Genomic DNA, 27,549 nt, shown 5'->3' with positions numbered 1-27,549 from the left:
CCCATTCTAAGGAATTTACTGAACATAAAGAAAATGTTACAAACAAAAAGATATTTTACTCAGTACTACCTATGATAGCAAGATTTGGAAGTCCATTTTTCCATTTATCATTAGGGGAATGATTTAATAAATTTTGGCATACTAATATAACAACATTATATGTCATCAAACAATAATTATTTTGATATAACTGCCACATATGAAATATTTACACCATTAGATGCTAAATTAAAGTAGTAGATCACAAAGTGAAGGTTACAAAGAAATTACAACCCCTTATCTACAAGTGTTTTGGTAAGCTTGGCTCCCAACACTTAACTGGGAGCGAAATTTGACCTGAATTGACCTTAGGTTCTTTACAGTCTTTATTTCTCCCACGTAGTAAAACTATTCAAACATTGTGCTGCAAAACAATGGATTTTACGTAATAAACAGTACACGCGCTGTATTATCTTTCTGAAATCCAAAAAGTTCGTAATTCCATTAACAAATCCGGACTCAAGGATTTATAAGAATGGATCTGCGCTACGTGTGCTTTACCTGTGCTACCTAAATATAGGAAAGGCAACTCTGTAGCTCAAGGACTGATTAAATCCTCTTTTCAAAAAAAGAAAGAAGGAAAAGAAAATTGTTCCTATTTGTTCTTCCGTTGGTATTATAAATATTAAAAAAGTGGAAGTTCTTTCCCCAGATGTGTCCTGATTTAAGTGCATTCCCTAAGAGTGGATCTGAGAACTTTTGGGTTCAAATTACTACAGGCCTCTCTGTTTACTGGGAAGTCATAATTTCACCCAAATCAAATAATAGTAATTAGAAAAATATGCATGTGCTCCGTTGTTAAATTTCAACTTCTACTGAAGGAAGTTTCATCAGTGTAACTTACACAGTCCTGTTGTGCACTTGAGACTGTACAAAATATTTATAATTCACTTTCACACATTTGAACATGTGGGTTATCTCTAGTATTTAAAGTCCCTACCACCAACTGACTATACTGTGACTACGCTCTGCCTTCTCCACTACTACTCAGTCATTATCTATTCAAGGAGTGTAAATACTTCAACATATTATTCCTATGAAAAATACATTATGGTTAAAATAACTCCCCAAACATAAAAAAAGGATGTTAATTCACCATTTTATTTTATTTTTTTTAAGATTTTATTTATTTATTTGAGAGAGAGAATGAAATAGAGAGAGCATGAGAGGGGGGAGGGTCAGAGGGAGAAGCAGACTCCCTGCTGAGCAGGGAGCCCGATGCGGGACTCGATCCCAGGACTCCAGGATCATGACCTGAGCCGAAGGCAGTCGCTTAACCAACTGAGCCACCCAGGCGCCCTGTTAATTCACCATTTTAGACCATAGGTGATACTACTGATCCTTCCGTTAGGTAGAAAACCGAGAGTGGGACACAAGAATGACTTTAGTACTTCTTTTTTAAATTAATTTTTATTGTTATGTTAATCACCATATATTACATTTGACTTTAGTACCTTTTAATGTGCATGGCTGTAAACTAAAGCCTCCTTCTGTTAAGAGGTCAGCCCCCCCCAGATTAAGCTATTGTGAAACAAGCAACTTTAAACCCATGCACACACAGACATGAGCACGTGTGCGCGCGTGCACACACACACGAGCACGTGCAAACACATGTGTGCTATAAAAAGATGAATACTATCATAGGAGAAATTTCCCACAGTAGTATTAGAGGGTGTTACTGGGGAAATAAAAAATGAGAGAGAGAGAGAGAGAGAGAGAGAGAGAGAGAGAGAGAACCTTTTTACAGTCTCAAAAAAAATCCCAAATTAAAAAATATAAAATGTGTGTTGTTTGCAATCTAATCACGAAGGACATGGAAAATGAATACCGGAGTCTCTTCTCAATAAGCCCAAGAGCTTCTGAAGGTCACCTTCTGTTCATGCTTTACTGCTCCTAAGCAAATTTTATACCTAGTTCAGCACCCAGCACCTGGGGGCCTCCTCTCTCTCCTCCCCAAGAGTGGTTAATGGAGTATGAACTACCAGGGGCAAATTTCCCTCAAATATTTTTTCCTAACAGTTTCAGAAATGATCAAAAACTCTTCTAGTTGTCTACTATTAACGTTAAGGAAAATATGTGAATTTTTAGTCCTTTTCTAACACTAATCTGGCAAGTTTCTAAACTTCTCCAGGCCTCAGTTAAACCGTCAATAAAATGAGGAAGTTTCGTGGTTTCATGGATAATTACTGAAGTTCTGCTCTACGCTGACAATTTCAGTTTGTACAACTGATTTAAAGTTCTCCTTTCCCCATCTCTCTGCGTCTATTACTCTTAAGTCCACTTTTGTTGTGACTCATTATTCAAGTTACGTTGTTGCTTAGTCTCCTGGCTAATACAGAAATAAATAATTCCATATATCAGGCAAGAAATATCATGGGTCTAACACTCACTTCTTGCTGGTTATGACTTGAGACTCTATTAGAACCTTCCTCAGGCTGTCTTATGTTACTAAAGAGAAATTTTCATCAGCTGCAAAGAAAAGCGGTTAAGTCACACTTACGACTTTTAAAATGTGAGATGTTTCATGTCATCCCTCAGTCCCTTTTTCCTCTGTTCAGAACACTGACATGACTGTCTCGGCATGGCATTAGCAGCCAGTGGGCCTCGGTTCTAGACACCAGAGAGTACCCCTCAGCTTAAGTCACCTCAAGAACAAAATGGTAAGAGAGGTAATTAAGCTCCAGTGTCCCGGTGAATTAAAAAATCCTATTAGTTCTACAAACTGCATTTTGCAAGTCGTGTCTAAAGCCCGAACGGGCTCAACGTTACCCCCCATCCACAAGAATGATGTGTTACAAAGACTCTTTCTTTGCTTGGCATAAAAGAAGTCAGAGGCCCTGAGTTTAAAGGTAACAGAGAAGCTGAGAACACAAATGAGAATGTAATTTTTATGAAACAGATGTGTAGTCATAGTATGGAAAGCTTGGCAGTTTATTTGCCTAGTCACTGAACAAGTGACAAATGTATTCAATATTCTCTTCTGCAGAGCTAAATCGTATAAAAGACAGCACTTAGAATCTACAACTTTAAAAGGATGTGGAATTTAAGCTGGACTTAAATACAATTTTTAAAAAGCAAGGCATGCATATTTTAGATAAGGCAGCTTGGCAATGTGTAACAGGAACGTTAAAAATGACCCTCATTGCAGGACTCGAGGAAAAATCTGTGCGAGTACGGCAGTGGTAGTGCTGCTGTGGCAGAAGGAAAGGCTGCTTGAGAGCTACGCGAGTATTCCTCTTACGGAATGTTCTAGAGCAGGGATCCTCCAACTGTGACCGGCAGGCCAAATCCAGCCCACTGCTTATTTCTGCGTGGCCCATTTCTAAATGGCTGGGGGGATAAAAAAATCAAAAGAATACTTCATGACATCTGAAAATGACATGGAATTCAAATTTCAGTGTCCATAAATAAGCCTGGATCGGCTCACGACCTGGCTCGTCTGCTGACGCACTGGCCAGCGTGCTCCACACCGCAGCGGTCACGACACGGGCTGTGTGTGCAGCTCTGCTCACGTGGCACGACATGACGCCCTGACGTAATCACAGTCCGAAACTGTCTCACATGTCGCCGGGGGCGCCACAGTATGACTCCTTTTTTTTACTAGTGCATATCCATCAGGACAAAAAGCAGAAGAGCACTTTAAATGTCCCACTTTTGAGGCATAATGGAATGTGGGTAATTCTGATACACCAAATTTGATGGAAAAGCACTGTGTTTATTATGCAGTGACACCGTGGCTATGCTAAGAGAATACAATGTACGTCCATATTACCAGACTGAACACTCTTAAAAATAATCCCAACTCACAGGAAAGCGACAGGAGAAAAAAAAAAATCACAAAATTTAAAAGGGGACTAGCTCATCACAGCAGGATTTCTTTGCAAAAGTAAAAGATGGAAATAGACTGAAACTAAAGTCAGTTTCCAAGTGGTTCACGTTTGCTGGCCAAGCAAGGACTACCATTTACTGCTGAGTGGTTGTTTACTCCAGGAATCAGCGCCAAGTCTGAAGGGACTGAAGAATTAGCCTGTCCGAACAGTCTGTGTGGGAGAACTACAGATGAGAATACTTTCAAAGAAGCTGAGAAAACTCTAAAGCAGTATAACCTAAACTGTAATACGCCAGGGTGTGTTACAACTGACGGTAGTAAAAGTATGTGCGCAGCAGAAAAAAGATAAATTTAGAAAGACTAAAAATGACTGCGCATTGCGTGATTCGGTACTTTGTGGGAAGCAGATGGGTCTATCATGTGTTTTTGAACCAGTGAAGTGTCAATAATAAATTTAATTCACTTCCCATGGACTTATATGTCATCAGTTCCATGAATTTTTGTAAAAAATAGAAGCTGAATATGCTGATTTGTCCTATTACACAGTTCAAGAGCTTAGCAGAGATAAATTTTTACTGAGATTTTCGGAACTAATGGATGCAACTGAATTTTTCCAAATAAGAACGAGGCTCAATCACTAATGCAGACCATGAATGGCTTTGGAAATTAACTTTAAGGAAGACCTGATTATATATCTTAAGGAATTCCACCCCACATTAAAAGGCAAAACAGTTTTTGCAAAACTTATACTGTGGTAATTCATTTCAACAACTGGCATTATTTTAATCATAAGCAATGTCAAACTTTTATATAATTTCTTTGCTGTCAAAAGTTAAAACAAGAAGTGAGACCTCCATCCTCACACAAATTTGCAGCATGTATTTTTCCAAAATCAAACTATAGTTCCTGCAGCATCTTTCAGACCCCAATGTAAGTAGAAAGGATATTTTCATATTTTAAAAATCCACTTAATTACAATGAGGAGCTTCCACCTAACCGCCAACTGGAAATGGATAATTTGCAATGTAAATGATATGCCAAGAGGCAAACATCGAGAAGAATCTAACAGAATTCTATAAATGCCTTCCAAGCAATAACTATGCTCAATTAAAATCATATGCTCAGGGGCGCCTGGGTGGCTCAGTCAGTTAAGTGTCTGCCTTCAGCTCAGGTCGTGATCCCAGTATCCTGGGATCCAGCCCAGAGTGGGGCTCCCTGCTCAGCAGGGAGTCTGCTTCTCCCTCTGCCCCTCCCCCACAGCTGGTGCTCTCAACTTGCTCTCTCTCAAATAAATGAAATCTTTTAAAAAATTTTTAAAAACATCATATGCTCCTTTGGCAGTACCTGTCTGTATGAAAAGACATTTTCTTCAAGGATGAAATGTATAAAATCTCACTTGGCAGCTCCTATCTGTATGAAAAGACATTTTTTTCAAGGATGAAATGTATAAAATCTCACTACAGATCAGCATAAATGAACATTTGCAACTTATTTTGATGATAGGGAACAGTAAAATTCGAACCCCAATTAAGCAAAGTGTTATTCATCTCCAAAAGAATCCCACTCTTCTCATTAGTAAGCCTATATACTACAAAATACTGTATACAATTTTTATTATTCTATTTTGAATTTCATCCATAAAAAACTTGTGGAAATTTGTTTCCTCTTTGTGTGTGTGTGTGTATACATATATATATATATATATATACCTACATAATGCCCTTGATTTTGTCTGCTGGCATGCAAAGTCTAAAATATACTCCCACTACTGGCCCTTTTCAGAAACAGTGTTTTTTGACTCCAGTCCTAGACCCACGAAGGTCCTACACCTGGCACTGCGTTAGCACTTCTAACGGGCTTGTTAAAGATACTGAATCCCTGGGGGCCGGAGGAGGGTTGTGGGGTGAGTGGCTCAGGTGGTTAAGCGTCTGACTCTTGATTTCAGCTCAGGTCTTGATCTCGGGGTCGGGGGATCCAGCCCCGAGCCCCGTGTCTCTTTCTCTAAATAAATCTTTTTTAAAAACTGCAGATCCCCAGGTCCACCACAAATCTACCAAAACAAAAATGTAAGCTCTAAAAGAAGGGACTCTAAGGTAGTCAGTCCAGCCTCAGTTCAGATCTGGACACCCATTTTACTCAAAATTGGATTTTACATCAACATTTTCATGACTTTTGGTATTGATTACACCAAATTGGTTGTGTTTTTTAAGCCTTGCAAAAATGCCAAGAATATTAAGAAACTAGATTAGAGGACGTGAGGGCGATCTGGCTGTGACATCTGTCACCCCACTGATGGCCAGGCTTGGTTCAGCTGATCTGGCCAGCTAGGCAGATGTCCCCTTCCTCCCTCACCGCTCCATGTGTGTCCCTCCCGAAGCTGTAAGCTCGAGGAGGACGACCTTCCCCGACAGAGGAGGACCATTCTTTGGTCAAGGGTACACGAGTAGCTGCACTTCTTGGCTAGAACCTCCAAAAACAGGCTCTCAAGAAACTAGATTAGAAACTTATTTTATCTTATTGTAAAAGTAGGTTTCAAGTATCACTTTCGTTCAACTACGTCTTACAAGTAGAACATTAGACCTTCCTTTGACAGATCTAAATTGTGACATAAACAGTGGACTTACGCCTACAAGTAGAGCTTTCCCTTTCTCTTTTTACATCTGATTTGGCACTCAGTTGTACCTTACTATCCTTCTAACTGCCTTCCTTCCCACATTCCTAGATCCTATTTTCATACGTCCGCCAGGGTCTGCAGCCTTCAGAGCTAACTCCCTGAGATTTTTATGGTCAAAAATTGATGAACCTGGTAATCCAAGTATTACACTGTTAAAATGCTATAAAAGCACAAATGACAAAAATGAGTAGAACCACTATTTATATTTTAGCATAGGATCCTAAAGAACTTGGAACCTCAATTAAACCTACAAAATTAATTTGCTCCTACAACAGACATTTAAACTTTGCATGGTAAGATAAAGCAACTCAAAGTGCTTAATAAGGAGGAAGCACTCTCTTTTTACCTGGTAAACAGGTACATTGTGGGATGAGAAGGTCAAATAAAGTTCAATCACACGGCGCACCTGGGTGGCTCAGATGGTTAAGCGTCTGCCTTTGGCTCCAGTCATGTTCCCAGGGTCCTGGGATCGAGCCCCACATGGGGCTCCTGGCTCAGCAGGGAATCTGCTTCTGCCTCTCCCCCTGCTCATGCTCTATCTCTGTGTCTCAAATGAATAACTAAAATCTTTAGAAAGAATAAAATAAAATTCAATCACATGCAAAAAAAATTTAATCACATGCGAAGTGTAAGTAATGTATCAGATTTTAGTTTACTACTAAATAAACTGCCACTGTTTAATCCTGTAAAATGTCTAGAATTTAACTACAGGCTAATTAAGTGTGCCTATAAGTGGCAGAAAACTCCCTGAAAAAAGAAGTCAATTAGAAAAAAATAAGTGAATTAAGAAGTATCCCATTTTTACGTGTGGAGGCCCTCTTAGTTATGAGACCAGCATTACCTAAAATAGTTTTTTTTTAAAGATTTATTTATTTGAGAGAGAGAGAGACAGTGCGAGAAAAGGGGGAAGGCAGAGGAGAGGGGCAAGCAAGACTCCCGGCTGAGTGGGGAGCCCGACGCAGGGTCGATCCCAGGACCCCCAAGATCATGACCGGAGCCAAAATCAAGAGTCAGAGGCTCAACCGACTGAGCCATCCAGGCACCCCTGGTAGTTTTCTGTTTAAAACTAAACATGATAGCACAAGAAACAGTAGAGAAAATCTATACTACCAAGGTAATTAAGCAGTGAGAAATTTTCTTCTGAAATCTAAGTATACATGTGATTCTGAAAATGAGAACTCAAAGTTAATATCCAGTTTCTCTTTATACAGAGAACCAACCACTACTCAAATGCTATAAACAGCAAAACATTTCCTGAAGTACTAGTAAACTACAAAATAGATGTCTGTGTTCTAAAATGGCTAAGTCCAATGATTTAAAGCTTTTTACACACTTTCCATGCATGTTAAGTCTTTCATTTGCAAGTTTGGAATACTTCAAAGAGGAAAAAGGATCAAGAGATAAGAGAAAAAACTAGAAATCTGTTTACTCCTCAAACTGATTACACCTGTGAGTTGTACTTGCCCCATCGTACTGCCTCGATTGCCACAATAAGGTTTTGGTGTCCCTGTAATGTGCAATTAATTTTCATCAGTCTGATAATCCCCCAAACTAAGCCAGATCAAAGTTTCCTGAATATTCATTAGGTAGGCTTCATTAAGCATATGTTTGGAAAAATCTATTCGAAAGAAAACATCCACTCGCCTTTAAAAGTGACCTTTATGTTTTTTTATTTTATTAAAAAAATTTTTTTTAAAGATTTTATTTATTTGACAGAGAGAGACACAGCGAGAGAGGGAACACAAGCAGGGGGAGTGGGAGAGGGAGAAGCAGGCCTCCCACTGAGCAGGGAGCCCGATGCGGGGCTCGATCCCAGGACCCTGAGATCATGACCCGAGCCGAAGGCAGACGCTTAACGACTGAGCCACCCAGGTGCCCTATTTTTTAATTTTTTAAAAAAGATTTTATTTGAGAGAGAGTACATGTGCACGCGCATGGGGTGGGGTGGGGGAGCTTCATCCCAGGACCCTGAGATCAAGACCTGAACCAAAGGCAGACACTTAACCAACTGAGCCACCCAGGCGCCCCGACATATATCTTTTTTTAAGTCAGTAATTTATATTTGTATCTACTAGTAATTTAAACCCTGCAAATATCATGGTGACGCCATATCTAAGTAAGGAGACTTTAGGGCAATATTCTATGAACAGACTTTGAGCAATGTGAGCCTTTCCACCTAGCATTTACTTATGGAAGTTTACAGTAAGAATCAAATGCCGAATATAAATAAGGTACAAAACGGAAAAAGTTTGGGGTTAAAGCTGGTTAATGAATCAAGACTCTTCATTTCAGTCTAAGGATGTGGCTAATAACAAAGGCAGACGACAATATTTTTTTTTATTATTTAAAGACTCAATTTCCCATGCCATTTGTCCTTTCTCTATTCTCTTCACACAGTCACATGAAAATGAGTTACCATGATACTGCTCTGCTCATGCTATTTATCTGAAATCTATGATTCTAACATTATACTTCATTTCTTAAAGGCAGTAAACATAAAACCTGGCCTAATTCTATTTTAAGAGTTTGTTCATAGCTTTGAAGATGACAATAAAGTAAGAAGAGCTTGAAACCATCGTATTTCAAATATCTGAAATATACTCCCTCTCTAAAGGCTTCCACGTCTTTCCCTCCATTAATTTTTTTCCTCAAACTAAAATATGATAAGGAGGCTAGCTAGCTTTACACACGGTGTAGGCACACGCACAAAGCCCTTCCCCTGGTTCTCAGAGTTGGCCATGGGCGGGCTCACCTCTTCTCTCCTTTAGTGTCCTTCCAACATTCTCCTCTCGCCTGCTCTTCACAAAGGAACTATTATTCCTATCTTTGAAATGACCTACTCTTTTTTAAAAAAAAATGGCTTTCCCTATTCATTTTTCTCTGGAAAAAAGCATTATAAAGTATTGATGGGATACACAGCACGTTTCGAATGAGGGTCATATTGACATCTTTATTATGAAAGCATACTTAAAGTACTATCATTCGTGCATTTTTGGTTCATGAGGAACAAGACAGTATTTACTTATATTAGAAATATATAAACTATTGTTCTTTGTCAAAGGAAAACAGGTCAATATTCAATGGACTCTTAACTGAATGCATTTTCAAATTCTGGCTAGCGTTTTCCATGTGTACCACTTAAAACTTCCAAAAGAGCCAAAAATTAGTCAGTTACATTGAAAACCACCCCAGTACTTGAAAACATTTTTCCAAAGTAAATACTTTTCCAGACTAATCTAAGATGGTTTATAATAGCCTAAACAGAATTTCTCCAAAAAAGTTTTGTCTAATTTAGGCAATTAATTTCCATGTTGCCTGCATATAAGCTGTAAAAACAAACTAGTGCACAAGATTAAAAATAAATTTTTGGACCAAACTAAGCTATCACTTTATTTTGTAAACTGCCCTTTCCTTGCCATTGCTCACAAATTAGTAAGTTCCTTTTTACATCCAGTTTTTCAAGGAGACTTATCACCAAAATAAATTTAAGGCTAATGATCATAGTTTTCTTAAGAGTATTCCTGTAGTCCTACCAAATTCCAATTCACACGTAACACAACATATACAAAGCAGTTTAGTAATTCTCTTACTACAGAAATCACAAAAAGGAACCTTACTTTTTTTTTTTTAAAGATTTTATTTATTTATTTGAGAGAGAGAATGAGAGATAGAGAGCACGAGAGGGAAGAGGGTCAGAGGGTCAGAGGGAGAAGCAGACTCCCTGCTGAGCAGGGAGCCCGACGCGGGACTCGATCCCGGGACTCCAGGATCATGACCTGAGCCGAAGGCAGTCGCTTAACCAACTGAGCCACCCAGGCGCCCAGGAACCTTACTTTTATTAGAACATTTCATCCTGAAGAAAGACAAAAGTTTAGCCGTACATTTACTAAGTATTTATAGATACATATGTATCTTCCACTTACCTGCATGTACCTAACACATACAAGCTGTTCAATTTTGTTATCTTAAGGATCAATTATTCTCTAAACCCTACATAAGAACTACAGCCCCTTCTTTAAAATAATAACAGGTTTCAGAGTGGAGGTCAGCATTCCTTTTTAAAGTCTTCCCTCAAAAATTAAACACAGATTTTATTTTTATTTTTTAAAGATTTTTATTTATGTATTTGAGAGCGCGCGAGCACAAGCAGGGGGAGAGGCAGAAGGAGAGGCAGAAGCAGGAGCCGGACCAGGGACTCGATCCCAGGACCCTGGGATCATGACCAGAGCCAAAGGCAGACGCTTAACTGTATTTAGGTGCCCCTAAATACAGACTTTAAATGTGAAGAAGCAGTTTAACAAGGCAGAGATGGAGGGCTAGATCCGACATTGCATATAATGCTGTTCAACTGGGTAGCAACATGGTAAAATTTGGCCCATTATTCCATGTTACCATTTAGCACCACCACCTTCTGTTCATAAAAAAATATATACAGGAAAAAATTTTACATTTAAGTTAAAAATTCACATCCATTTCCAGAAGAATGCCTTACCAGTTCTCTGAGAAAATCACCTCCTCCAAGAAATGTTAACACTGCAACATTAAATGAACAGGATATAAAACTGTACAGAAAGTACAGAAAAGTTTATCTCCACACCTCCAATACTGTATTCAAGTATCAGAAGGAAACATACCAAAATGTCAATAAAGATGTCTTAAAATAGTGGTTAGGGCTAGCTGGATGATTTTCTACAGTGGACATATATGTTTTAAAATTTAAACTTCAAAAAAAGCTAGTTTGGATTCTGGAGCCTGTAAATAATTTCCTCAAAAAACAAAAACAAAATGACTTTCCTATTTCTCAGATTCCACCTAATGATTACAGTAAAGAGCTTAGAGTTGTGAGCTCTGAAAAAATTCTTCGAAGTTAAAATACTTTTTTGAAAAGGGTCAATCATATACAATCCCGATAACACATAAAGAAACATCAAGTTTTGCCAGAACTAGAATCTTCAGTAGAACTTTTTTTTTTTATCAAAAAGAAATGACCTCAATTGTTAAAAAAAAAGGAAAAAAGAATTGTCTTCCAACACAGGACATACTTCCCAAATACAGTTTCAATTCCCCCTGCTATCTAAACAGAGGGGCCTGTAAGAGTCCTTGTGAATGCACACCAGATGGAAAGTTCTGTTCTATGATGATGTGCTACAATGCATCTTGAAATCCCCACAACTCAAAAATTATGCAGTAACTGCAACAGTAATTAACAATCAACATTAATAAAGAAATTCTATGCCTAAAATCACACAGCTGATGAGAGGAAAATCCCAATCACTTTATTCCATTTTAGTGTTCAATCCACCATCCCAAATTCTCTTGTCAACAGAGAAGCTCCACACAGCCTACAAGAGCATTAACTACCTTTCCCTTCCCCAGATCCAATCAATCATGTCAGACAGCAAAGCAATGCAACCTGTGAATGTTTCTAAATACCGATGAATGTGAGAAATAGTTCAAAATTTATACTGGCATATCAGTTCCTGTTTCCAAATCACTATTCAGTTAATTATACTATTAAGGGATGCAGGAAAGCATGGTAGTGAGTATCAGACATGGGCAATGGAGTCATACAGCCCTGACTTTGAAGAGTAGCTCTAATCAAAACTAGCTGTGACCTTAAGCTCTATGGACCTATGTTTTATGTACAAAATAAAGTGGACTGGACCCACTAAGGTCTTTTCCAGGTTAGTAAACACTTAGTGATTCTGCCTATGCTTGGCAGGAAAGCAGCAAATACAGTACACTATAGCATTTACCGTCTCACTGACAACCACTGTGGGTTGACTCCTCCGGCTCCCACCAGATTAAGAGCCCCCATTAAGGCAGCCGGACATGCAGTTCCTGAGTCCCCAGGGCCTACTCAGTCCAGAACATAGTGTGGGCAGGTATTGAATACGTCTGCTGAAGGAACAAAGGAATGAACGTGTTTAACTGATCAAGTTATTGCCCTCACTAAACAGAAAATGGTCATAAGTAAAACAATCAAGTACAAAATGAAAAACTCTTCTGTGTTTGCCTGGCCTAACGTTAACAGCATCATTACCTGGTATGAACTCTGCTTCTGAGACAGTGAGATTCAAAGAAATTGGTTAATATAAACACAATGTCCTCTTGAACTCTGAAAAGGCTTGAAAAAAACCCAACCTACCAAGCCAGGTGGTTGAAAGTACTGCAAAAGGGAAATGAGAACAGTCAGCTTAATCTCAACTGAATCTTCTCTACTTCCTCACCTCTCTTCCCTCTCTGAGCCCTGCCAGCCAGGCTTCTCCCTTACCAGGTCACCTGGCGCAGTCAGCGACAGCCTTCCTGTTGCCAAAATCAAGGAACACGTCAGTCTTCGCCTTACTACACCTTCAGTGGCGTGCGGCACCACCATCCACTTGTTTCTTCCCCAAAACTCTTCTCTGGCCCCCATGGTACTACACGTTCCTGAAATTCTCTTACCCTTTGGCCATGTCTGCCAGCATCCCCTTCTCTGGATGTTCTCAAGTGCTCTGAAGGTCCCTAAAGACTCCATCCTGAGCCCTATTCGGTCTGAAGGTTCCTAAAGACTCCACCCTGAGCCCTAGTCTCTTTTACACCCTCCCCCTGAGTAAATGTACACATTCTACAGACTTTAAACATCACCTGAATACAAGTAACTCCTGAATTTCTACCTACAGCCCAACGCTCTGTTCTGGATTCCAGACTCATGTATCAAACTGTCTACTTGACTCCATCTATATGTCTCACAGAGATCTCAACCTCGTATACCCAAACTAAAGTCTTCATCTTCCCCCTCAAATCTCTCTCACACAATCTTTTCATTTCAGCAAAAAGCACCACCATCCACCTAGTCATTAAAACCAGAAGCCAAGTCACTCTTAACGTCTGCTTCCCTCTCACTCTTCTCATCTCCATTCTCTCAGATCCCCATGATTCTCCCTACAAAGTGCATCCTGAAGCCACCAGTCTCCTCTCCAGCTTCACAGCTTCCACCCGACAAGCTGTTCCTTCTGCAATAGTCTCCTAACCCTGGAACTGCTTAGCATCCAGGGGTTCTCGACAACTATTTGCTGAATGACCACCGCTCTTCTCATTTGCCCCAATTTCTACACTCCAGCAAGCTTTTCCCCACCTACGTCCTGCACACACGATGCTCCTTCTGCTGAACCTTACTTCTCTTCACCTGGCTGACCCTTTCTCACCCACAGGGCCCTAACCTACAGGTCACCTCCTCAGACCATCCTCCTGTTCCCTCACGGCTTTCTTTTCTTGTCCTTCAGAACATTTACCACGTGTAATTCGTTATCTGTTCACCTATTAATGTAGCTTCCTCCAACTAGCAAGATCAATGAGAACAGAGATTGTTCTCATTTGATTCACTAGCAAATATCCAGCCTGCTCATGAGTAGGTGTTGAATAACATGTTACTGAATGGCTGCTGAGAGCTGCCAGTTAACTGTTATCAGACTTGTTAAAGAACAGATCTCTTGAAATCTGCTACTCAAGGCCTCCTTGCCCACATTGTCTTTCATGTTTGCTCTTTACTTTTCCTATTTGAGGAAAGAATTCAATTATCATAATGAAAATGGATACTCAGAGTAATGCTCTAAACCTTAATACTTGCATTTAGCACAAAATATAATTACATATAAAAATATAAGATGAAGGGCGCCTGGCTGGCTCATCAGAAGAGCACATGACTCTTGACGTCGGGGACGTGAGTTCGAGCCCCACGCTGGCTGTAGAGATCACTTAAATAAACAAAAATGTAAAAAAAAAAAAAAAGATGAACATATATATTCCCTTCAAAAGAATGCATTTCTACAGAATGAAAGTTTAGAAAAAAACAAAACAAAGAGCCTCCTTTTTCAAAACAAAGATATTTTACATTATGGCCCAATGTGCAAAATGCTGTTTAATAGGTAAAAATCTTGGTTTCTTACTAAGTTGTAACACCAACCTTAAAACTGGTTGCAACATTTGATCATAAGATAATTTTAAAAAGTCAAGGGAAAAATTAAGTACGTATAATTCTCCTTGCCCTATTAAAGAACTGAAATGTGTGACATCAATATGGTATAAAGTCCCTATAATTTTTGAAGCTGTAGTTAACAAACAAGAATACTTTTACTGCAAATGTAGCAAGTAACAGCTAAAAAGAGCAAATCGTTAGTACGGCAGTATTTTAACTCAATAGGCTAAATCACGTTACTCTCTTTTTAAGTATTTAAACTAGGATAAATAGTATTTGCAGCTTTGTGAATATACAGCATTCACTTATTTAGGCTTTTAAAAATCAATAAATAGGAATTTAGGGACCATCTTACACGGGAACAGCCATTTATCTAAAGCATGATCTTCTATTTGTGAGGCCTCCTGTAACTCGAAGTTGGCCTGGCAATAACTTGTGACTCTCTAGCAACTAGGAAAACCTAGTAGCTTACATTTTTCTTTTACTTAGTATCAGTAAGTGGATATAACCGCACTGCACATCATGAGGCCTAAATGAAAATTGCACGATGTATGATGACAGACACTCCTATTAAGCAGCTTGTCTTAACAGAAAATAATTCTTAAAAAGATTATCCGGGGAATAAGAGTAATCAGGATACTGAAAAGGAAAGTGAAAGTCTCTCATACCAATTATTCATTAGTCCAGCTCTTTTAACCTTTCTAGAAGGATGAGAAGAGAAAATGTCCTACTAACAGGCTAAATGTGGCTGCTCCAAGCTCAAGAAATCCAAAGACACTATTATATTTTAGCCATAGAAGAGTTTTGTTTGTTAGCTAACATTGTTTTTAAATGCCAAAACCAGTAAAATGTTTTTTTTCTTTAGGGGAGCAAATTTGAAATGTGTTTGTTTTGCTCCATAAAAAAACGGAGGCATTTCTCTGTTAGACTAGTGCTTTTACTTGGTTTTTATGCAAAATGATCAGAAGTTAGAAAATCTCACAAAAAGTAACATGAAATCTTAAAAAAAAAAAAAAAAAAATCACTCTGTATTTTGTAAGGAATTTTTTTTACCTTGGAAAAGCAGCCCAAATACCCTCTTCGACCTGCGTACCTGCAAAGCCTCGAGAGGGAGCGAACATGCGTGTGGCGATGGAGGGTCACCACAGAGATGGAGCAGGGAGGCCCATGCCGTGGGAGGGGCAGAGCACCTGCACCTCTGCCGAAGGCTATCCTACCGAACGGCCCACAGAAAGATAAGGATTTGGTTAATTCAGCCTACACATCAGATTAAAGACTAAGCAAAGTGGTATGAGAAGGCAACAAGAACTAATACCGCAACGCAGAGGAGCTCAATTCTCTCCCGGATGTTCTACCTTCAATAGAGACAACATATGGTGTAATGAGAATATGAGTCATATTCTGCATTTTTTAGAATTCAAGATTTTTATATCGGTAGTCAAGTTCAGAGAGTGAATCAAATCAATGCTTACAGGGCTTTATTCTGTTAAAAAGCTACTTATGGCTGATGCGCATATGGCTTATTAGGGATATTAACGGCTAATGTTAATAATACGGTTAATATGGGTCAGGCACTGTGCCACAGGCTTATTTTATTATGGATCATCTCATGCAATTTCTACAACAACCTAATAATAATAGATCTTCAGATAGTTCCCCTTTTACAATTTCAGAACAGAAAGGCTGACGGACTCGCTCAAGCTCACACAGTGAAGGGCAGAGCAAGGACACAAGCTCTAGCTGGTTATCTAGTCCCATGTTATCCCACTGCACAGCAGATAACCACATTGAAGCGGAACGTCATCATATTAAAACCATTTGTAAAAATGTTTTACAACAGGTAAAATAAATCAATGACTTTGAATATGGTTATTTTCTAATTTGCTGGGAAGGTACAACATTTCATGTAGCAAAACCAAGTACCTAGGTCTTATGACTTAGACCTAAAGCCTAAATAAATCAATGAAGAGTGATTCTACTACTAGTTTTCTGCATCTCTCGTATAATAGTTGGGGATGAAACAGTTCACCCACTGCACTGATTTAAAAATCTTTTTTATTCATTTTGCCAAGAGAAGAAAGAGATTAAATTGGAAAGATTAAGATAAACAACTACTATCACTCACTGCAACAGATTGGTAAAGGCCACTAAAGTCCTTGATCCCCATCAGTCCATTCTAATAATGCTCTGCTAATGTGGATATAATAAATTCTCTTGAAAAAAAGCATCTTATAAAAAAAATATGTTCACAATGACAAAAGTGAACTCTTATCATACAGCTGGAAAAAAAACAAAGTACTTTCAAACAAGGAAATAAAAATAATTGTCAACTTCCAGAAATATGCACTTAAAAAAAAATAGGCAGTTTCTAACTGGAACAAAAACTTAAGACAAACTGCAATCTGGAATGCTCACAAGCAGTATAAAAACTGGGACAGCTACATGAGAAACACTGCAAAGAGCTCATAAAATAACAGAATACAAAGGTTCTGATAGCCCCTTCTTCACACCAAGTGCAAAGCTGGGCAACTATATGCCAGACAGGCCAATTTCCAAATGACACATGCCTAGAAAAATATATAGCTGCCTGTCAGATAATAGGCAGCTGTCATTACAATTTTATTTTTCAGGGCGCGCGCTACAAACCATGCTCACTGATGGGACATCAGGTGAGGAGCACTGCTATAGTTTTCAAGGAGGTCAAGGGTCAAACCACCTTTATCATGATGAATGGCGGTTAGGATGAACTGTGCCACTAAGCAAGTAAATCTACCATCAAATGTCATTTAAGATTTATATCATAACTATAATCTAAATTAATAAAGAAGGAACGGCACAAGGACATTATGAAAGTTCAGAACAGAAGAACTATGTAATCACCAGTGCAATGCCATGTACTCTTAATAAAACCTTACACATATTTAAAATAATGTGCTAGAACTTTCTAGCGGAGTGTTAATTATTTGTGTGCATGGGTGTTGGCCAGAAGAGGCTGGGCATGGAAGGAAAGAATGCTCCACGGCTGTAATGCTCGAGTGCTCCACAATGGTTCACTGACCAGCACTGCGGACCAGGAGTCAGCAGATCAGGGTTCCAGGGTCTAGTCTATCCTTTCACTAGCTGTGATCTGAAGCATCAAGACACCTCTCTGCCTCTGAATTTTTTAATCTGTGAAATGGAGACAACAGCATGTATTTCATTCCTCTCACAGTGTTTTTGAAAGATTATATGGTAACATGTGGATAGGGCTCTGAAAAGTACAAAGTGATTTTTATAAAACATAAGGTATTTAAAAGTGATATAATTATGAGCCCCTGAATCAGTTTTCTGGAGAAAGAAAAAGGCACCTGTTCTGGGCTAATATGACTAGGTGCCCCAGTTTGGTTGGGCTGCTGCCATCTGTGAACGATGAACAGGAAATATTCAATCCAGGGAGGCCTTCGGCAATTATGCTTTTCTTAAACTAGAGGTCACAAGCACTTCTCCCAGGCTAGGTCCACTCTAGTAAGGAATTCTGAAACTAAAAATCTAGTTTTCATAACAAAACCATTTCCTTGCTTCATCCCTTAGTTGTTTAATGAACATTTTCAGAGCAGCATGAATTACTATACCAGTAGCTTTATTTAGCAGTAAAAATAAAGCAGCACAGTAGTTTACAACACCCCTTCAGTACCTAGAGCCCAGACATCCCATAGCTAGTTACGCTTTCACCAAAAAAATAAAATAAAAAAGATATAAACACAAACACACCGACGTAATACATCAAGAAATACATACCCATGTAAATGCACACACACACAATATCACAAAGTTGTATTAAAACCATAAGCACATGCCAAAGCATCCTCTCTGTGTTTAATGTACACTGCTATAGCTGTGGGTTTCTAAGATTTGGATAAAATGGAACCACTTTCATCTGATCAAATTCACCAAAAGGCAATTCGATCTGTAGAGACCTAAATTTTAAAATCTCTGCTGTTAGAATCTTTTTGTTATATATGCTCAAATGTTTTACCATGACCCTAGAATCAGGAGACAATAGGTTTTTTGCAACATGAAGTCAAAGTCCTATGCTGGTTTTATTCACAGAGAAAATAGACCAATTCCTTCTTCAACAGAAACATCATATTTTGCCACTGAAAGTAGTAATTGATTCGTTTTTTAAAGCCAATCCAAATTAGAGTTAAAGAATAAACCAATGCCTTTAATTCTATAGCATTTCAAATCTATTTTGCAGGACAAATAAATAAATATTTCAGTCCACACCGAAGTTCCTATTTTACTTAGTGCTCAGCTCTTTATAGGTCAATGCATGAGGCTAAATAGTTACTCTGTTGCCCAGACTGAGAGCATCTCTGTCTTAATGGATAAACTATCTCATCAGCTTGGAGAAGTGTAGCGATCATCCAGCACAAACTGTACTACTTGAATAAGAAAAATTAAATCTAACTGAAGGTACCACGGTAACAATGAAAATTACTTTGGTTTCAGGCATTGCAAAGAAAGACTGGTCATTACAGGAAGTTGTATTAATGCTGACAAGTTAAAGTGTTTATAGAAACTAGGAAGCTCTGGAGTGTCCCTCCCAGTCACAAACTTTCCTATCCTATTTAACCAGTCCTGTTAACGTTGCTTCTATTTCTGAATAAGTAACTGTATATTAAACATCCCAAAAAATTAACTGAAAATGATTCCTCGCCATTTTGTTCGTTTTGCTCTGTATCTGCAGTTATATCACTTTCCAGCCAAGCCCTGACTCCCATCTCTAGTCATCGAAGTTACCAAATTCCCCAACCATAGTCACACAGGTTTTTCCAGAGAGGGTGTCTCATTTGTGCAGTGGCAGGCCATAGTGAACGTACGTACAGCTAAAGCTCAGCATCACAAATACTTAATCCAGTACTAAAAGAGACCGCTTCTGAGTATGTATTATCCTGTGAGCTCGTTTACAAGAATTAGAAAGGTACCTTAAAAGCTAGAAGAGCAATGTAAATCTTAGATTTTTCTTTTTCCACAGTAAACTATTTAGCTTACCCATAATGAAACTAACCAGAAAAGGAAATGTTTGCCTTTGGGAACTTGGAAAAGAAAACATTCATGTTTGTATGCGAAGTTATTACTAACAAATGAATGGCTGGCTAAAAACCTAAGCTATGATTGATACCTACCCTATCCCTTTTGCCCCAAGGACTGATTATAAGACAGTTGTTCATCTTAAGCAAAAAAAAAGCCATAAAAAGGCTTAAAAACTGTTCCCATTAGGTTTTTTTTTTTGCATTTCAACTTGCATTAATAAATAATCGTTAGTTGAAACAAAAAACGACGAATTTTATTTATCTGCTAACTCTTCCCTTTCCCCCTGATGGTTTTACTTTTTCTATCCAAGATTCAAGAATATACGCTATTAAACATAAGAAGAAAAATTATGACTGTAATACAAGGACTTCCCATCTCCTAGAAAATTAACAAACTGGCATACAGAAATGATTCCTATTTCCCAGAAGACACTTAATGTGGGATGTTTCTTTTTTTCTAGAAGAACCTTACAATTCAGAGTGTCTAAAAAATGAGGAAATAAAATAAATGTCAGGCTTATGCTAGTGAGCAAGAAAAAGACAAACAAGGCATACCAACGAGCTTCTACTTTAGTGGGAGAACCAAACACAAGTGCAAACAAGTGGAGTACAGGCAACCAAAGGAGGGCCAGAAGCAAGCCCAGCAAGGAGGGCACAGGCAGGGAGCCACATTCCAGCCAGGAGAGCTGGAGAAAGCTCGACCCTAAGGCACTGTCCCTCTGGGGGCCGAGGAGCAAATTCACCCAAATCATCGATGACTATCTGGTACAAATACACAGCACTGGGCCCCGTCCCAGATTCCTGATTCAGATCCTCTTGTGATGAGAGTCTGGAACTCTGCTTGTTTTGTTTTGTATTAAACAAGCATTCCAGTGAATCTGATGCAAGGGGTCCATGGACCACATTTAGTCACACTGAAATGTGATTACCGTTCTTCTAAGGTAAGGATAGGACCTACTTAATACAGTAATGAAAAACCGTGACAGAAAGACCCTCTAAAGACAGCCACAGAAGCAGAGAATCAGGGTATGTGGAAACTGAGAGGCTATCGGGTGTGTGAAGTAGTCTAATGAATACATTATTGGAATTGTAGGTAAGCTAGGTAGTCTTGACTCAAATAAAGAGGTTGAACTCTGTTCTGGAGGTAATGGAGAATAAGCACAGCTTTCTGAACAAACCCATGTGGTGTTTGAACAAGATTACCTGGGAGTCCAAGCAAGAGCTACTAAGACATTAATGGAAAGGGGGGAAGGAGGCAGTGGATGCTAGAGATTTGTCAAGGGTGGGAAAGACAGGACTTGGGAATTCACTGCGTGTAGAGAAGAAAAGGAACTGAAGAGGACCGTGAGGAAAATTTGAAATGAGCCGGGTGCCTTCTCAGTGTCTAACACTGTGCCAAGCCCACACAGCATCCAAAAGCACGGAGTCATTAATTCATTGTAACACCTGAACTCCTTCTATACGTGACAGGCACCATTAACAATGCCAAGGATACACACAGGAAAAAAATTCCTGTCCTCCAGGAGTTTAAAATTACATCTCTCCCTGTTCCTCTTTTTTTCTGCCCCTACTTTTTTTTTTTTCTTTCTGCCCCTACTTTTTATGAGGAAAAGTATTTCTGGAACTCCTTGTGCTCAAAACCTCTGCTCCTAAAGCATCAGCTGGGTCAAGTCAACAACATGCCAATCCTCACTCTGGTTTTGGCTATTTGTTCTTAATGGCAAATATTTAGGAATGCTTTCTTCACTCCGATGACATGACAGTCTTGATACAAAACTGTTAGGATGTAAATGTCCAAATTCAAGTGTCGGTGAGGCCCAACTTCAATTAAATGGACTTATAGAACTTTCCTACAGAAACCTTTAGAGTTCAGCTGTTTATTTATTCATCCAATCAATATGAACCATATGCTTTTGCAGATGGATGTTCCTCCCCTGACCTGGAAGGATGAATAGCATCCTGAGAAACCTTAGAGTGGAAAGTGTGGTTTGTCAAGAAAATGAATTAAGAAAGGAGAATAAGCAGCCCTTAAAAACAAGAGGGAGGGTGACGAGAGACAAGAAGCGGTGTGTGGAGGAACTATCAGCTATAAAATAAGAAATACTGACCAAAGGACAAAAATCAACCAGAAGTCTGAGAATTGGATGGAGGTCACTTGTCAAGTTAAATTCCTGATTGTCAATATATAATGCTGCCAGCACCTCGATTTTAAAGTCTTTTTTTTTTTTTTTTTAAGATTTTATGTATTTATTTGAGAGAGAGAGAATGAGAGAGAAAAGAGCATGGCGGGGGAGGGTCAGAGGGAGAAGCAGACTCCCTGCTGAGCAGGGAGCCCGATGCGGGACTCGATCCTGGGACTCCAGGATCATGACCTGAGCCGAAGGCAGTCGCTTAACCAACTAAACCACCCAGGCGCCCCAGCAACTTGATTTTAATAGTAACATGAGATAGTCTTTGCCTTTCATTAATGGACAAATTACTTGACAAGATACACACGCCAAAGAGGAGAACTATACAAGACAGTACGTAATCAAGTGCTACGTTTGTATGGTGCCCATCAGAGCCATAATTCAAAGTAAAGATTCAAAATCAGTTTTATAAAAAGCTGTCACGAACACGTTTCTACAACTCTGAATAGCCAAGACTGTTTCCGAGTACAAACTGTAATAGCAAAGACTGCTGGCTGTGTACCTTTTTGTAGCCACACCCATAAATGTGGATCACTTTAATGCCAGTGACATCAAACAACTTTCTAAGCAGTTTTACTTTCAACTGTCACTTTTTTGGGATCATATTACAGTAAAACACTTCAAAACTGAACTACCTCCAAACTGCATACAGTCTAGATTGTTATCATTCCTGGGATCTTTCCGGTCTTCAGCAAAAAGAAACCCAGAATACAATCAAAGCATTCACGCAAAACACTTGATTTAAAAAAACCGATTTCAATCATTCTTTGTGTATCTTTAACCTGGATCAGATCCTTTTCTTCCCACCTTCTCTACAGTGCTGTGTAATGGCTACAAATTTTGTTAGTCTAAGATTATTCTGTTTTTAAAGAAACGTTTTCTAAAATAGGCTTAGAAACCTTAGAAAAACACACACACAGAATGCAAGAATGACTTAAATGTTATCAAGGACTTTAATCTCTTTATAAATTAATCTGTATCATAAAATGAGTACCTCAAAAGACTATATAAATGACACATCTGAACTAGGTGCAGTTACTGAGCTTTCAGCCTGAAAGTAAAAGAGCAATTTTTTAGAAGGATGAATATTGTTGCTGCAACTGAGAGGAAACTATTTTCAAAAGTAGAATAAAATTAGGAGAAAGTACCTAAGAAAATCACTATCATCTTACTTACAAAAAGGAAAAATGACCAATTAAACGTAACTCTTTCACCAAGTCTAAGGGGTTTCCCTTATTTTTTATCTTGTTTCAGTAAGAAGCTCATCTATATTACAATCCAAATTTCTGAGGCTAAAATGTTGGATAGATACATTTTAATGCGGAAGTCAATGAAAAAAGGTATGTTAGAATCAGCTACCGGAAAATGTCCTTAAAATAAAATGACAACAATGTAAAAGAACAAATCTCTTACCAGTTGAAATTCTCGACGCCGGTCATAGGCATTCTGTATACCACTGTCTGCCCATAATGCTCTTATAACAGGGAGATACTGCAAAAAAACTCGAGTTTCCACCATTCCTTGGGACGCCATGGGGGACCGGGTGTCAAACGCCATCATCTTGTCTCCGTTGACTTGGTTTGAGTTATCTCCCCACGGAATATGAAGCTTCTCTCGAGCATCTACCAGCACCCTCATACCTTTGTTTAAAAAGAAAGAGAAAGGTGTGCTAGGAGTCATTAGATATTCTCATTGATTCTATTCCCGAATTATTTTCTGAAGCTTCTGAACTACTCCAGGCCCACCTCCCCCAAAACTGGAGACCAACATAGAAACAAACACCCATAACTTCTCAGAGCTTAAAAAAACTAACACTTGTTCACAGTCATAAAATTAGAGCCTTGAAAAGCAAATATTATTAACACAATTGCTCTTTCTAAAGAATTTTAACGTGTTCTAATTTATAAAATAACTTTCTGTAAACTTTTAATAGAGGTAGTCACAAGAGAACCAAAACCAGTGAAGGAAAAAGAAATCACGCTGCACAGGCCAATGTCCAGGCTCTGGAAAAACAGTTGTAGCTAAGATTTTCTGAGTCCCTCAAAGAGACATTTAAGAAATGCCAAGAGTCAAACATTATCACTCTGACTTTGTTTGTTCCCTGAGCACCCGGCCTTACCCCAACACCGAGTGGTCTTTTTTTTTTTTTTTAAGATTTTATTTATTTGAGAGAGATCACACAAGGCAGTAGAGGGGCAAGGACGGGGGGAGAATCCCAAGCAGACGCCAAGCTGAATGTGGAGCCTGACTCAGGGCTGGATCTCACAACCCCGAGATCATGACCTGAGCCGAGAAAATCACGAGTCAGAGACTTAACCGACTAAGCCACCCAGGCGCCCCAACACCAAGTCTTCTAAGAACACATTCAAAACTCAAAAACTCCCAAACCAAGCTTCAAATCAGTTTAAGTCACAGGAAAGCCTTAGATTTCCCTAACAGGGAGGAAGAGCAACTGCAAAATGTATATAGAAACAGAGAATTCACCTCACAGAGATTAATTCAAACCCAGGATCTCTAATCACTAAACTGTTACCTTTGGTCCATCTTAAGTAACAGTTACATGGCTATTCAGGTGATTGTCTGGATGTTTTGCTGTCAATCTTCTGATCATGCCAACGCAAAAAGATAGATGTCTAGTGACTTATTTCATCTTATAACCAGTGTTCAAAGTAGGTCACACTTAGGACACAGTGCACAATAAGGACCAGGTGTTTACCTGGCTCATAATCAGTTAACATGCTGACTCTATTCATTGACATAATTCGTTAAGGTCAGCTGCATCAGGATACAAAGGTACCTTCAATTAAGGACTGGCAAGGCGGAGCCCTAAGCCTTGAAAGAGACCTTAATTAGTTTTGTGCTAAACAGTAAGAGGGGATAAATACAACTGTTTTATACAGCTTAACTGCAGCAGTGCCAGGGCTCAGAGCTGGCTGGCTGTGATCTGTGAGCTCCTGGCTTAATGCTCTTCTCCCCTCATTACCCCAGGACCCCCACCCCTGGGGCGGGGTACTTTTCCTCAACTCAATCCTGGGAGCAAAAAAAAAGTGATGAGAAGGAATTGCTTAAGAACTTCCCGGACAAAAAATTCCCGTTAAAGAAACCCTGCTTGCAAATCTGCTGAAATCTGTAGCAAACCCCTGGACAACTGCTACCCAGATGGTGGTTTCCTGATGCACCTGAAGTACCAGGCTCTGTATCTCAAATTTGCCAAAATGCCTTTTATAAACTAGAAAATGTTTGATACTAAGAAAAATGAACGTAATTGTCACTGAAATAAGTCCCATCTCCTCCAATTCTCTGAAAGCCCAGAAATAAAATTATTTTTGTATTTTTTACTTACAAACAGTTTAATTTTTAAAAACACCGTCAAGTAGCAGCAGAGCCTACGATCCAAGCCAACAGTGATTCACTGACTCAACCTGTACAGGCTCCGCATCACTTTTTAGGCCAAAGATTCTTCATACCAACACACGATTTCAATAGTAGAGCAAGTGGTGGTACTCCCCCCCCAACCCCAGTTATTAAGCCAAAAGGAGAGAGAAACGTGTTGCATAGTGATTATAGGCAAAACATCCTGCCCAACTGTGACAATGGGGCGAAAAACCACCGATGCTAATTTTTTCAGACCAACTGTATGGGTCTACTCTTTCCTGATGCCAGCACAGTACACGGAACTCCCTGAAGTTGCCTATCTTTGCCCAAAAGGGCCCAGGAACTGTCACCCTTCGCCCTTGACAAGTCTCAGGCAAAAGTTTCCTTACTGAGACGGTTCCAGAACTCCCTGGCTTTAGGAGGCGGCCAAAGAAGCAGGGAGCTGGGAGCAGCCCCGACCCCATGTGACTCGGGTCACCCACCCGGGGCGGCGAGGTTGGGAAGGCAGCGCCGGGGCGGCGGATGGGGGTGTGGGTCCGGGATTGGCTCTCAGGTCTTCTGGCCTCGTCTGGAGGAAGGCAGGCGCGGTCACCTAGCACCCCGAGAAGCCCGGCTCGCCTCACTTCCCTCTCGGAGGGGACGAGGCCAGTGGCGACGGGGGCTATGAGGGGCCAGCCCTGACCCCCACTCAAACGGCAAGGGCAAAAGTGGGGCGCCCCCGGGCATCCTTTCCCCTAGGGGGAGAGGGCACCCCGCGCAAGCAGGACCGCCGCCCGGGGCGCGCCCCCTTCGCGCCCGCCCGCCCGCAGGGCCCGGTCCTCTGCCAGGGACAGGAGCGAACGAGGGCGGTGCCCGGCCCCGCGCCGGCCGCCTCCGCCCTCCCCCCCCGCCCCGGCTCGGGCCCGCGATCTCCACTGCGACCCCCGCCCGGCACCTTTAATCACGTTGCTGTAGATGGTGGGGCGGAACTCCTCGCGCGCGCGCTGGTCGAAGTCCTGCCCGTGGATGATCCGCATCTGCTTCAGGAAGGTGGACTTGCCGCTCTCGCCCGCGCCCAGCAGCAGGATCTTCACGAGCCGCTTCACGTAGGTCTTCTCCCGGGACAGGCATTTGTCGATCTCCTTGGACTTGCGCTGCTGTTCGGCCTCGCCGCTGGTCAGCACGCAGCCGGGGAAGCACACGGACAGCACGGACCGCGACGGCAGGAAGTCCGCCATCTTGCCGCCGCCGCCGCCGCCTCGGCGGGCCCCTCCGGCTCCCTCCACCTCCTCCTCGGGCGGCGGGCGGCTCCTGCAACGAGGCTCGAGGGCGGGGAGCGCTGCGGCGGCCTGAGCGCGCCCGCGGAGGGAGGGAACCAGAGAGGTGACTCGCAGGGCGGGCCGGGCAGGGCGGGCCGGGCGAGCCGCGGAGGGAGGGAAAGAGGGCGGGCCCAGGAGGGGCGGTGGCCCCCGGGCGTGCGCGCGCCCGCCGCTTCCCGGGAACGCGCACGCACGCCGCGGCCGCTCTCCAGCCTCCCCGGCCTCCACGAGTCACTCTCTAGTCCGGGCGCCGGCGGGTGCCGGCGGCCGCCGCCCGGCGCGCGCGCGCGGGGCGGAGTGGGGGCGGGGTGGGGAGCGCAGCTGGGAATGGTCACGTGGTCTCCGGCCGGTCCGGGCGCGCGCCGGCGGAGCCGGACTTTCTGTTTCCCTTTAATTAGCTGCTACCACTGACGGGCAGAAGACTGCTTCCCGGAACCCTGGAGGCCCGAGACCACAGATCCAAGACACTGCCCTTTGGGCTCTCCTACCGCTCTCAACGCTCTTACTCGTGGGTGACGTGCCCGCCGCCTGCTGTCACCGTTCGCGCGCCTAATTTCGAGGCCCTTGGCTCAAGCGTTATTCAGACCGCGGGCGCGAGTCTGGAAAGTTTTAGTGCATTTTCTTAGGTGGTTTCTTTGACATCCTGCTCTCCCAAGCCCGGAGTGATACACAGACATCATCAGTCCTCCGCCCCCAACTCTTTTTGGCATTCCCAGACCCTGCAAAAGACTCTCCTTTCAGGGGAGGAAACTGGAGTTGATGTTAATCTGAGACGTGCTAGGAGGGGTTGTTAATGTTTCATTAATGTGGATTCCCACCCGAGTTGTCGCACTGAGGTCAGTGGATGGATGGTGGCTGTGGAGGGTGAGGTCATGGTGAAAATCCCCCTAAACCGGACACTGTGAAGCTGACTCTTCCCTACAAGGAAGCAGATAAGCAAACAGACCGAGGACCGGAGCAGGCAAATTTTCGGTTTCCTGCCAGATTACAGAGGATATGAACAGCCAAGGGACTTTTTTCTGTCCTAAGAGCCGATTCAGGCCGGGATACCTGAAAGGGCTGCTAGGGGACAAGCGACAAGTGACAGCTGCGTTGGTAACCTACGTAGCAAGG

The 27,549-nt window shown here is 41.1% G+C and overlaps 1 protein-coding gene across 1 annotated transcript in view; it reads right to left on the bottom strand.

Moving 5' to 3' along the window:
• Positions 1-26,355, bottom strand: part of GNA13 (G protein subunit alpha 13) — a 40,959-nt gene extending 14,604 nt beyond the window's left edge. The window contains exons 1-2 of the mRNA XM_027624886.2: positions 26,073-26,355; positions 23,177-23,403 (exon numbers count right to left, since the gene is read on the bottom strand). Coding sequence (XP_027480687.1) covers positions 23,177-23,403; positions 26,073-26,355 — 510 coding nt within the window. The remainder of the gene's footprint in view (positions 1-23,176; positions 23,404-26,072) is intronic.
• Positions 26,356-27,549: the final 1,194 nt, after the last annotated feature.

Source organism: Zalophus californianus, chromosome 16 (genome assembly GCF_009762305.2).
Source record: "Zalophus californianus isolate mZalCal1 chromosome 16, mZalCal1.pri.v2, whole genome shotgun sequence".
In the NCBI taxonomy this organism is placed as follows: domain Eukaryota; kingdom Metazoa; phylum Chordata; class Mammalia; order Carnivora; family Otariidae; genus Zalophus; species Zalophus californianus.
Note: the sequence above shows the minus strand (reverse complement) of the source record. Positions and strands in the feature narration are given on the sequence as shown.